We start from the raw sequence: 13,208 nt of genomic DNA on the forward strand, positions 1-13,208 counted from the left end.
TTAAGTGTTGTTTGAGGAACCACTGTTGTAATTCTATTTCTAGTTAACTCTGGAAAGTGATGTAGCACTCAGGAGCCTTAATATAGAAACCAGAAATTTCTGTGAGGGATTCTAGTAACTAAGCTGAATCTCTTTGTGAAGTCAATGGAATAAACTCTTCTAGAACATGGCCACATAGCCTGAAAAACCCACAAAAAACTGAATCACTTTCTTCAGAGGATCGACTTAGGCCAGCAACAGAAAAGAGAAAATTTGTCAATTGATGCATTACTGAATCCACAACTTCTTTTGCAAGCCAGTCTCCCTACAGTCAGCATGGCGTAGCGGTTTGAGGGTTGGACTATGACTCTGGAGACCAGGGTTCGAATCCCGGCTCAGCCACAGAAACCCACTGAGTGGCCTTGGGCAAGTCACGCTCTCTCAGGGGAAGGCAGTGGCAAACCTCCTCTTTGAACAAATCTTGCCAAGAAAACCCTGTGATAGGTTTGCCATTAAGTCAGAAATGACTTGAAGGCATATAGTAATAACAACTCCCTACAAAATCAAGGAATTCCACATTGGGCCAAATGTGTGGATTATTTTACTCCTTCCCAGGGGCCCCAATTTTTGTACCATCTCAGCCTGAAGAAGAGTTCTGTGGAACTCGAAAGCTTGCCACTTTTGTGACATTTTAGTGATGCAGCCCTAAAATGGGTTTTGTTGGGCTGCATCTCCCAGCATTCTTCACTATTGGCTGCGCCAGGTTTGCAGTCCAACAACATCTGGAGGGCTGTATAATTCAAAACCTTGACTTAAGCTATTGTCTTAACTGACTCAGATGGTACAGTATTTTCACTGTCTGAAATGTTTTGGCTCTCAAATGTTGCCATCTCTTGGTGAACTTCCATCCTCTCCCTTGTTTGAATTTCCATTATGCTTTGGCTCCTTCAATCCCAAATTTCTTTTTTATTCAGTGGTGGCCAGAAAAGGAGGCTAAGCAATTTTAAAGTTTTCATTGTGGATGTGGAACAAACCAAAGTTAAGCTTGACTTCCTTTACTCTTCCTTTATTGTTGCCTTTTCAGGGTGATCGCAGCATTATTGATCAATAGCCTCTTCATTGCCTGTTAATGCCAATTCTTTTTTGCACAAAAACTGAATTTCAGGGGTCCCTTCTCGTTCTTTGCCAAGGAAATAGCCCCCAACCTCCCGCCTCTTGCCATTTTTATAATTTCTCCGGTAGGTATCAGCGTACAACCTTCACTGACTGGTTTGGTTTGCTAAGGCTGCATTTTATTCCCTTCCTCTAAAGACACATAACATATACGTACGTTGGGAGCTCAGGCTTGCGAAGGCTGATCAGAAATCTTTGCAGAGGTAATCCAAATCCCGCAATGAGAAAAGCTTCATTCCGCTGTCTGAATAAATTATGCAAATTAAGGACATTTGCCCAAGGCTTTTGTGCCGCGCAGTTTATTCTGCCGCTTGGCCAGCTGGAGAGACTAGAGGAAAACCGAGGATTGGGTGGCATGCCACCCAGTTACCCAAAACCCTGCTTTTCTGCAATATCTGGGTTTTATCAATCCGATGTTCATTTTGTGGCAGACCTTAACAGACCTCTAAATGCAGGAAGCATATCTTTTAAAAAACAAAAGTTGGTTTGGATGGCAATATCTATCGATCTCTCTATTATCCAGTAGAAATAGGGGCACAACCCTTAAATTTTGAAGTTGGGTAATTGCCTACCAACCATGCTGGCTGGGTTCCTGCTCTTCCTATCAAGTGTGGCACAAGCAGAAACTGAGCAGGTAAATGCTTCCTATCCTTTTGTGGCAGGAAAATCTGTACCTATAGATTTTTGTGGGTTTTTTGGGCTTTGTGGCCATGTTCTAGAAGAGTTTATTCCTGACGTTTTGCCAGCCACAGATTCCTGAAGATGCCAGCCACAGATGCTGGCAAAACATCAGGAAAAACTCTTCTAGAACATGGCCACAAAGCCTGAAAAACCCACAAAAATCTATGGATGCCGGCCATGAAAGCCTTTGTACCTGTTTAACCTCTGCCTGTTGTGCTGCTGCTTAACTGGGAATGGGATCCTCTCGATGGCTTTCAGTTCCTGTAATCCACATTTTCCAGGTGGGAACCAGAGTGGCTTCCAATGTCACAGGCCTTGTCCTGCAGGTGCCCTGCAATGTTCGTTCATTCATTTGTTCATGGAACCACCTGACATCACTGCAAAGCCCCAAAAGGAAAGTGTCTTTCCAGTGGTAGTACGTTGTGCCTCCATGTGCCTCACGGATATGATTTTTGTGGGATCCTTCCCTTGAAGGAAAGCCTTTGGCTCCCATGCAATGGATAAGCAATGGTTCTTTTCTTGTTTTGCAAAGTGGACATCTGGGCAGAGAGGAGCAAGGAGACAACCCAACCCAACCTCCTCTGGGGTAAGGCTTGACCAAGACGGCATAACCCAGTTTGGCACTTTACCTCTTTTCTGGCTCAAGGCTATTGCATTCTGGCAGTTGGAGTTTGTTGTGGGGCCAAGAGCAGAGCAGAGCTCCGCTCTGGCCCCACAACAAACTCCAACTCCCAGAATTCCATAGCCTTGAGCAGGGCAGTTAAAAGTGGTGCCAAACTGGGTTATTTCTCCAGTGTGGATGCAGCTCCAGGAAGGGAAATGAGCCGCCCTTCCTCTGTCCCTCCAGAAGGGGGCAGCCCGCCCCTGCCAAGCTCCCCCCATCCCAGATGGACTCCCCCTCCCTCCCTCCCTCCCTAATATCCCATCCATTTATTCTGGCCATCCCTCTGGCTATCTCCCCCCCCCCCCCCAATGCTTAAGCCTTTCTCCCTTAAACAGCCATTACCCCCAATCCTCTCCTTCCTCCCAGCCCTGATGGATGATGCCTTTCTCTTTCCTCTCTGGCTGGATTAGGAAGAGGAAGAAAAGCCTTTGGGGAGAAGGGGGGGGCAGAAGGGGGCCCACGTGGTCCCCTTTGCAAAGCTGGCCCCATCTGTCAGCCAGCGACCCACTCTCCCGGACTCCCCGCCGCCGCCCCAAGAGTCCTGGATGGTGCCTTCCTCCGCTCCACTTGGCCAAGGAGCCCCTTCCATTGGCTCAGAGCAGGAGGGGAGGGCAGGCTGTGGTCCCTCTGCCTCTCCGCCTGCATCCCTGCCTGCATCCCTCCCTCAGCATCCTTCTCCCTGGTCCTCCCCGCTCTGCTGCCGCCGCCCCCCCTCAGCAGAAGTGGGCGGGGCTTGGCATGCAAATGAGTCCCAGCTCTAGTCTCCCCTGAAGTGGGGCGAAGGCAGCCCGGCGGGACAGAGGCTCCCCGGGACCTTGGGGGAGCCCCGCTTCCTAGCCCCCGACTCCCCTCTCAGAGCAGCCTTGCAGCATCCTTGCCTCGCCTCTCTTCTCGCCTCTCTCTGGGCTCAGATCTAACAGGGACCTTTTGGGGGTCCCCCAGCACCCCCCCCCCAAAAAAAAGCAAGCCCGAGCCATGCAAGTCTCGATCGCCTGCACGGAGCAGAACCTCCGGAGCCGGAGCAGCGAGGACCGGCTCTGCGGGGGCGGCGGAGGGGGCTCCCGGGGCCAAGGGCAGCAGGGCAATGGGGGCTACGCGGGGCCCCCCGGCAAAGGAGCCCGCCTGGCCCTGGGACCCCGGGCCCCCGGCCAGAACCTGCCCCACATCGCCTTCCTCCTCCGGGAGTCCACCGGCAGAGCCACCGGCATGAACTACAGGTACTTGGCGGGGAGGGAGGGGGGTATGCGGCAGGGATTTGGGGGGTAGGGGTTTGGGGGGATCAGGAACCTCCAATGTGGAGGGATCCGGAGTTTCTCATTTGAGGGAGATCAGGAATCCCCATTTTAGGGTGGATCAGGAATTTCCGCTTTTTGGGGGGGGAGGGATCCGGAGTCCCCCCTTGGGTCCCAGTTGGGGGGCTGAGGTGAACCCCATCTCAGAAGCAGCGTTGCGATGACAGTCCAAAACAACCCACTTGTGTGTAGTGTGTGTGGGGGGGGAGGGGGGCAAACGTCACCCCAGAATCTGGTATTGCAATGGTTAGGGATGTGTGTGGGGGGAGAAAATGTAGGGGGTGTTTATTGCAAGGGGGGTCGGGAGCCTGCCATTTGGGGGGGGTCTAGCAAGGCAGTGGGAGGAGGGGGAGGGGGTGTGCCAGCGTTTTTTTGGCGGGGTGCTAAAGGAGGGTTTGGAGAGGGATCGGTTTGCGGGGGGGGGTCTGAGACATTGGGTGGTCCCTGGGGGTCTGGAGTGGCTGAGGAGGACAGTTGTTGGTGGGCTGCTCCTTCTTGGGGTTCAGGGGGTAGAGATGGGGCCCAGAGAAGAATGGAGGGGCACTTTCCAGGCATTGCGGGAAAATATCTGGGTGGCAGATTGAGGGAATCAGGAAGGAGAAGGGGTGTGTGTGTATGGGGGGGGGGTGTTTCTTAAGCAGCCCATGGCTCCATTGCTGTGGGGGGACTATGGGATGACAACTACTGAAGTATAGCAAGCAGGAGGGGTTAAAAGGGGGGGGGGGGTCCCTGAACCCTTTCCCTCCACTTTGAAGGAGGAAAGACTGCAGCATTGAATGCTGGGGACCTCCTGGGTGGCACTGCAAAGTCTTCTTGTGCTCATGGGGGGCACCACTGGAGAAAGGTGGGCAGGTGAAGTGATAAAGAAAAGATGCCAAGCTGATCCCTTCCTCCTCAATGGAGGGGAACCCACTGCTACCCTTTAGCCCTAAAGCCGTATGAGAGGGTATTGCAAGGTCTGTGACACTCACACAAGCTCTCTTGGGGGGGTTGGGGGGCAAACAGGATCCCCAAAAGTTAATGAAACCTCTCCCCCCCTGCTCTTTGGTCCCCCCTCCTCCTTGGCCTTTGGGAGGCTTTTAATCTCGCATTGGGCATTCTAATTAAAGTTAGATGGCTTCTTTGCTGGACCTAAGGTTAATCCATTTGCTCACAATGATGGCGAGGGGGGGCAGATTGTGGGTCCTAGTAGCATGGTGTGTTTGTGTGTGTATAAAAGACAGTGACACAGGAGGGAGAGCCAGAAAATCCTATAATGTAGGATTGAGCAAGATGGAGGGGGGGGGGTCTCTGGGCGCAGTGGCTCTGGCTGGGGAGGGGCTGGGGAGGGGGGTTCATGTGGGGCAAACGTTTTGCAGAGCCCAGCTAAGAAAGGTCTGTATTTCGGGAACTGGACAGGCTTGGCTTGACCATTGGGCCTCTCTGCCCTTCATGTGTGTCACCACAGAAGAGGAGCCACCTAGGGCCAGAGCACACTGCAGAAATAGCCCAGTTTGAGACCGTTTTAATTGCCCTGGCCGAGTGCTAGGGAATGCTGGGAACTGTACATTGCTGTTGCACCAGAGCTCTTGGACAGAGAAGGCTAAATGTCTCCCAAAACTACAGTTCTCAGAATTGCCTAGCATTGGGCCAGGGCAGTTAAAGCGGTCTCAAAGTGGGTTATTTCTGCAGTGTGTTTGGGCCCAAGACACCCTGACACTGCCTTCACACCTTAGTCTACTTTAGGCTGCATTTGTGGAAATGCTTCCTGCACTGGAAGGGCCCAAAGGCCTAGTAGTTACTTCAAGGGGGCTTGCTTTGGGCCAGAAAGCCAAGCCTTTCTACCATGTGGGGTGTCGTGTGTGTGTGTGTGTGTGTGTGTGTGTGTGTGTGTGTGTGTTATATGTGGGAAAGGATCAGCCAAATGGGGGCAATGGTGGTGCCAGGGAGGCCAACTTGTTTATTTTTATTTATTTATTATTTAATTTCTATTCCGCCTTTCTCCCCGAAGGGACCCAAGGTGGCTCACAATCACAATTTTAAACATATACTACAATTTAAAAAAATTAAAACATCAGCTAAGAACAACCTAAAATTACAAAATATGAAAACCCCAATAAAATCACAATACCCATCCCATATAAAACCCACCCCAGAACGACACACGAAAAGCCTGCCTGCAGAGACCTCCTAGACAGAAGCTGTGGAGGAGAGGAGACCAGAAGCAGTACATGGGCACAGCCCCAAGTGGGAACAGGGCCCGGTGGGTGTTGTTGGTGTAGTTGTGGTTGTTGTCAAGTGGTGTGGACTGGGCCGCCAGCCAGGCCTCTCAGGTCAAATTCCCTTAACGGTAGCGGTGTACACACAACACAACGCACATGGGTGGGATGGCTGTTGGGGCTGGCTAGCCTCCAAAACGTCTCACGGATCCCATCATTGCTGCTCTGTGTCTCCTTGCACCTTGGCACCACAACAGATTAAAAGATGGAGGCACTGCACAACTACAAAGTGGGGAGTGTGGTAGGAAGGGGGTCATATAAGGCTGGTGGGATGTGCAAATGTGGGCACACAATGAGAGGAGTCTGGGTACCGGCCTGGCACTGCGGAGACTTGTGGGGTAAGTGAAGGTCACAGAGCTCAGCTGCAGAGCAAAGCATGGGAAAGTTATTTGGGGGAACTGCAGCTCCCAGAATCCCCTAGCAGCCCTGGCCCCAAGCTGGCTAGGCAGGGGTTCTTGGAGTCAGAGTCCCAAAAAATAACTTTGCCAAGCTTGTTTGCATAGAAATCTAGCCCTCCCCACCAAAAAAATCAAGGCTAGACCCAGTAAGAAGAGAAGTCCCTTTGTATGTTTCTGGTTGCAGAGTATTTCCCAACTCTGGTCTCATTTATCTTAAAGATGTAGATGAAAACCTTATTTAATATTTATGGCTGATGTTCAATATTTATAGCTGCGTTTTCCCTCTAAAGGAGTTGCCCTGGGGAAAGTTTATTAGGGTTTTTTAAAAAGGGTTAGAAGGGAAAGGGCGTTTCAAGTGACCCTCCGGCACCAACTCCAATTAGAAAATAAAAGTATCAATGGGATTGTCGTGTTGTTGGAAGTGCATATGTGTGCTTGTGTGTTGACAGGTTATCCCCCATGAGAACAGGGCTTGCTTGGCACCGGTATAAGACGACTGTCAGTGTGTTTCCTCTGAACATGTGCAAAGTCCTCTGGACCATGCTTTTTCTTCTGGCCAAAAAAGGACAAATTTAACGGCAATCATTCACCCTTTAAATAGGTTTTACCCTTTTTGAGATTTTATTTAAAGTCCATTTGTCACAATTTACTGACTTTCTTTTTCGTTTTTGGGAAACCATGTAAATTAAACCTCTTGACCCACCACAAATTCTCTCTCCACCTCACTAGATGGCAAAAGTCATTCTCCTGCTGGTTATAAAGGCTAAGAAATTTGCAGGGTGGTTTTAATCTATCCCCAACACTGGAAAAATAGGTTTGGAATAAACCTCCTATGGTCACCCAGACACCTTGCAAAACAGCCATGGTAACTAGGGGATCCTGGGAACTGTCGTCCCCAAAAACGGCATCATCCCACAATGCTCCAGCTCCTTTTTGTACCTGGGTTGGCTTTCTTGAGCTGTCTGGAGTGATCACTTTGCATCTTTCTTGGAGAGATTTGGATCACGATAATACAGAGCCAGCATAGTCCAATGATATGAGCATTGGACTGTAACTCTGGAGACCAGAGTTCGAATCTCTCCCCAGCCACTGGATGGACTTAGGCAAGTTGCACTCTGTGAGCCTCAGAGGAAAGCACTGGCAAAAACCCCTCTGGACAAATCTTGCCAAGAAAACCCTGCTTGCCTTAGGGTTGCCATACTGTAAGTTGCAAATGACTTGAAGGCAGACAACAACCACAACCACAACCACATCTCATGTTGTACTCCTAGTCATTAAGAGAGTGCTAAGATCATTTCTTAGTGCTGGTGTGTGGCATAGTGGTTTGAGTGCTGGACTACGGCTTTGGAGTCCAGGGTTCAACTCTCAGCTTAGCCATGAAACCCAGAGTGACCTTGGTCAAGTCACATGATTTCAGTTGGAAGCCACTTGAAGGCAAGCAACAACAGATCGTTTTATTGGCATTTGCTTGTGACAGCTTTCCTGCAGTCCAAGCTTTCTTCAAGTCTATCACCATCTAATGGTGCCCCAAAATCAATTACCTCCATCTGCACCCCATTTCCCTGCTTTATGCTCAGAATATGTAGGCCAACTGGGACAGATTCAAGCCAGAGGGCTAGTATGAGCCAGCCCTAGCCCATTAGCTAGGGCAGTGGTCCCCAAACTGTGGTCTTAAGGGTTTTGGACTACATCTCCCAGAATCCCAGACTATTGGCCAACATGGCTGAGGCTTCTGGGAGCTGAAGTCCAAAACCTCTTAAAGACCACAATTTGGGGACCACCGAGCTAGGTACTTGCACATGAGTGTCCATCCCTGTTTTGCGGACTCAACTCCAAGCTACTTTCTGGGCCGGAGAAAAACAGGGATCGTATTTGCCATAAAAGCCAGTTAAGAATTCCTGCTGAATGGAAGAGATTGAGCCAAACAGAGCATGGCAATATTACCCACACTAACCAGGGGATGCAAGAGAGGGTGGCAGCCCCCGAAAGGAACTTCCCTGGGCCCTGGTTCTGGTCCACCAAGGCAAGGCTAGAATCGCCTGGGTGGGAGGAGAGGTTGCTGGATTGCATTTCTGGCCCCTCGCCTCCTGCCATCTGTTTTCCACCGATCCCTTATGGTTTAATTATGAGGCCAAGCCATGATCCGTATCAACGCAGCAGCTGGCATTTGGGGGACAGTGATACTTATCCCCCTGGCATGGGGAGGGCAGGAAGGAAGGGAGTTGGCCTACCCATTGCTCTTGGATCACTGGAACTGGTTTGCTTGATCGCTTGCTTTGACCCTGCTCCTTCGCTTTCAAGTAAGTTGGGACACATAGAAGCTAAGGATGTGCCAATTTCTTTTATGTTCTTTTTTCGCTTTTGGCATGGAGTTTGGAGAGCATTCTGGGGAGAAGCCATCGGGAAAGAAGAAAGTGCTGGGTTTCTATGCTTTCTGTAGCTGTTCCAAGTTCCAAACAAATCTTGCCAAGAAAACCCTTAGGGTCACCATAAGTCAGAAATAACTTCAAGGTACACAACACACACGACTTCAACAAACACAGAAAGAATGTTGCTGGCCATATGGAAATGTACAATAGCGATCCACAAAGCAGTGATACCTTTATGGGACCAACTCAAATGCACAAAACTCCACTGGCTTCTTCATCAGGCAAAGGTATTAAAAATCATACAGGAGACAGAAAAAGGCAACAACAACGTTAAGAGTCACAGGCCTACATTTTGTCAAGATGATGCTGTCGTTCTCAAGATGATAAAGAGGGATATCCAGGCAGGCCATTCCTTTTGGCCGTGTGGGTTCCTGGAGACACAGTCTTAAAAGTCCAAGAAATAAAATTTAAAATCCATTAGCAATACAAATATGCCTCCTTCAGGCCAGGAAATAGAATTTAAACTCCATTAGCAACACAGAAGATGCTACCTTTGAGACCCAGGTTGCCTCTGTCCTTTGCCTGGGCCCCTTGTTAGGCAGAGAGCACTGCATTTCCCAAAAAAGTCTCTGTTGTTGCATTTGGTTGGAAAACTTTTTAGGTGCTGATTAGGCAAAACATGCCAAACGCAATCCCAGTTGAAGAAGGTTTAACCTTTGTTGGAGGCAGAAACCTCAGAATTGCGTCCCAGTCCCTTGGCCCCCTTTTAGGATAAAGTTATCACTGTTTTGTGGATTTGCAGTGGTTTTGTACTTTACATGAAGTGTGTGTTCTGTGGTTAAGCTGTGGTCAACTCCCCTCCATCCCCCCACCACTTTTTTGTCCACAGCAACCCTGCGAGGTAGGATAGGCTGAACCCAAGATCACCTGGAGAATTCTTCACATCTGAGTAGAGAGATGGGCCTTTCTGCACATTCTCCAACTGTCCCAGAAGCAAACCTCTCCTGCAGCATTTCCTTGCTGGGGTGTTCTTCCTCTTTCATCACTTTTCCCATCCTGACCACACGCTAATGTTGTTTGGCCCCACATGTCCCCGTTTGCATTTGCAGAATGTGGATGATTGTGTCCCTGGTTCCAGTCTCACCGTTATGCGGTTATTTTGCTCTGAGAAGTCAGAACAGGCCTGGAGGTTGAGGGGAGGAAAAATAACGAGATTCAGGTCCACTAGTTCCATTTAATGAGCCTAAAGCAAACGTGGGCAACTGTCGGCAACCCCAGAGCGGCACAGATTGTTAAAACACTTAACATTATTTTTTTAAAAAAAACTGGAATTAATTAAAGGTCTTCCTCCTGTTTTAGAATGCAGTTTTTTTGACATTAAAAAGTGCAACAGGAAGGAGAAACCTACAACTTTTTAAAATGGTGAATTGCCTTTCCTGCAGTTCTCCCCTCAAAAAACCAATTCACCATTTTCTCTGTAGAAAAAGGGCAATGTAGAAAGCCCAAGGACTACAAGAAGAGCCTTGGGGGTCCACAGGGAGGCTAAGGGTTTTGAGGGTATTCATTTAAACCATGTGGCTGGTTTTGAGGTTATTCATTTAAATCAAGAGTGCCGCACAGAGGCTCATTCACTATGCACAGACTGTCCCTGCACAAACTGTCCCTCCATTTGTGGCAACAAAAGTGTATTGTGTTACTCAGGAGCGATGGAAATGCACTTTGGACTTGTGTGGCATAATGGTTTGAGTGTTGGACTACGACTCTAGAAAACAAGGTTTGATTCCTAGCTCAGCCATGAAACCCACTGGGTGACCTTGGGCAAGTCACAGTCTCTCAGCCTCAGGGGAAAGAAATGACAATCCTCCTCTGAACAAATCTTGCCAAGAAAACGCTGTGATAATTTCACCTTCAGGTCACCATTAGTTGGAAGCAACTGTAATGTCAACAATGACAAGAACAAGAACAAACTTGATTTATAGCAACATATTTGCACACCCTTCATCATTTCTCAGATTAAAACTGAACACAAGTAGCCAAATATCCTCTTGTGTGTGATCAAGATGGCAAAAGTTGTTAATGAAGAAGAACACGCAAGTTAGAGGAGTGGCAGCAGCTTGTTTTTGCCTGAGCTGACTGGGAAGGGCAAGATCTGCCACCTCCTGTCCTCTCCCCCTGCTAACTGAGTGCAAACTGCTTTTGGCACTTTCAAATCAGTTTGCCGCAAGTGAAGGAAGCTGAGGACAAAAGAGGAAAGTGGGAGGAAGAAAGGGAAACTGGGCCATTTTAAAAACAATATGAAAAACTGGTACCAAAAGAGGATTAATCTGAACTGTCCCTGCCAAACCAGACAGTTGGAGGGAGTGTCCCTAACCAGTTGTCAATGGGGGAAATGGTAAAAGCTGCCATTCCAGCCACAGTTGCACTTCAAACTCAGTTTGCATTACATTTTGCAATTTGAATGCAGTTTGACGTAAGCTGAGGACAAAGGGGGGAAGCATGGGGAGGAGAGGGAAACCTGGACATTTTAACAGGAGATGAGAAAGTGAGATGGCAGAGGATTAACTGTGGCTGTCCTTGCCAGACCAGTTGAAGGGTATGTATTTGATGATGCACTCCTCTTGTTCCATAACCAAGCACTGGCATTGCATAAAGCACTTCATCTGGCAATTCAGGGTTATTTCTTCCCCAGTCTGTTGCTACCAGAGTGGATTCATAGAGGTGAAAGGGATCCCAAGGGGCCATGTACTCCAACCCCTTGGCATGTGAGAATATGCCGCTAAAGCATGTGTGGAAACAGCCAGGGGTCTTTGCAGAAAGCTACTGTGCTCTTCTCCAGAAGCAGATGCGGAGGCAGTTGAAAATGGCTGTAAGAAGACAGAATTTGTCTCCCTTTCTTTCCCGGCACCCTGGAGCTTTTCTCTGAAGCTCTGTCCCATCCTGTTGTCGTCCCCCTTCCACATTTTCTCCCCAGAACCTCCCAGTCACCGCAGCAGTGACCCTGTTTCAAAGCCCCGAGCTCAGCTTCTCATCTATTTTTATCTCAGTTATCGCTCACAGCGGTAGATCCACTCGCTAATGAAGCTGCAAGAGGCACACTGGGCGCATGGCAGCGCTAATGAACATGGGGGGCAGAAGTGAGGTGCATGGAGCTGGGCACTTCCAAGGGCACCGCTGTGCCTCTCCCAAAGAGGAGCCCAGAGTCCTGGCCCTGGTCGCTGCTTGATTTGCTCAGCCAAGAGATTCGCAGAAGGCATATTGAACCAGTTAAGAAGGATTAATTCCTCCTCGGTGTGTTTTCCGTTGCACACTTGATAGCAAGTGAAGGGAAGAAAAATGTAGCTGCACTTAACTATCCATTCCCCGTGATTGGGCGGGATACAAATAAATTATATTATTATTTATTATTATGCAGTTGTTCTGGCTCTCACAGAATCCTGGAGACTTGCTGATGTCGCTGGACTGCAACTCCCATCACACTTTGCTAGGGCTTTCCTGGGTGGGGCTGCTGGACACTGTGGTCCAACAACATCTGGAAGGTGACAGAATTTCCACCTCCACCACCCAAAAAGCTTTCTCCCTTTCTCATTATCCTGGAATCTATAGGAGTCATGCATGGAAGAGGGATTCTGGAAACATCAGGAGAGAGATAAAAGGGCATAGTTAAACTGTGGAATTCACTGCCACTGGAAGCAGTGATGGCTTGCCAAAGTGGGCATCTTTGAATGTAGAGTGGATAAATTTGTGGCACTCAGGACCTTGTAAAACTACAAATCTTGGGATCTACAGCACCTAAAGTCTTGTTGAACTGCATTATTTCTACAGTTCAGATGCACCTTCAGAGGCAGATTATAAAACCTTTGGGTGCAAAACTTTAGCTGCCTTGTACAGGACTTTGTATGGGGTTATATGAAACCCCAACAGGAAATGTAGTAGTATAGGATCACTTGAAGGATTTCTGGATAATGTTTACACTATAGTACACCTAATTATCCTTTTAACATTTCATTTTTCTCTCTTCCCTCTGTAGAAATCTTGGCAAATCAGGACTCCGCGTTTCCTGTCTTGGACTTGGTGAGTTCTTGGGAGAAGCAGCCCAGGATTCTAGAACATGGGAAATTCCCACCTTTTAGGGATACTGGGAACAGCAATCCAAAAAAGAGGAAATGTTCCAACTTATATCCAGATGAAGTTCTGTGCATTGATCTTGCTGGGATGTGACAGAAGAGTTTCAGAAAGGTCTTTGGGTAGATCATGGCTACGTTTTTCTCTCAAAAATCTTGATCTCTCTCCCCTGCAGGTACCTGGGTGACCTTTGGCTCTCAGATTTCAGATGAGGTAAGCACCCACTGTCACTCATGCCTTGGTCCCTTCTCACTCAGGCCCTCCTCAGCCTT

General features: G+C 48.7%; 1 protein-coding gene across 5 annotated transcripts in view; it reads left to right on the top strand.

The window, feature by feature from the left end:
• The window catches only part of KCNAB3 (potassium voltage-gated channel subfamily A regulatory beta subunit 3), a 46,325-nt gene that overhangs the window by 14,663 nt on the left and 18,454 nt on the right, over positions 1–13,208 (top strand). For 3 of the 5 annotated variants that reach the window (XM_089479617.1, XM_089479613.1, XM_089479614.1), the window contains exons 2-3: positions 12,842–12,885; positions 13,112–13,149. In XM_089479617.1, coding sequence (XP_089335743.1) covers positions 12,842–12,885; positions 13,112–13,149 — 82 coding nt within the window. Of the gene's footprint in view, positions 1–2,876; positions 3,715–12,841; positions 12,886–13,111; positions 13,150–13,208 lie in introns of those variants that run through there. The other 2 variants (XM_089479615.1, XM_089479616.1) reach the window with 2 other exon arrangements.

Source organism: Sceloporus occidentalis, unplaced genomic scaffold (genome assembly GCF_023333645.1).
Source record: "Sceloporus occidentalis isolate IW3139 unplaced genomic scaffold, rSceOcc1.0.p SCAF_14, whole genome shotgun sequence".
Lineage (NCBI taxonomy): Eukaryota > Metazoa > Chordata > Lepidosauria > Squamata > Phrynosomatidae > Sceloporus > Sceloporus occidentalis.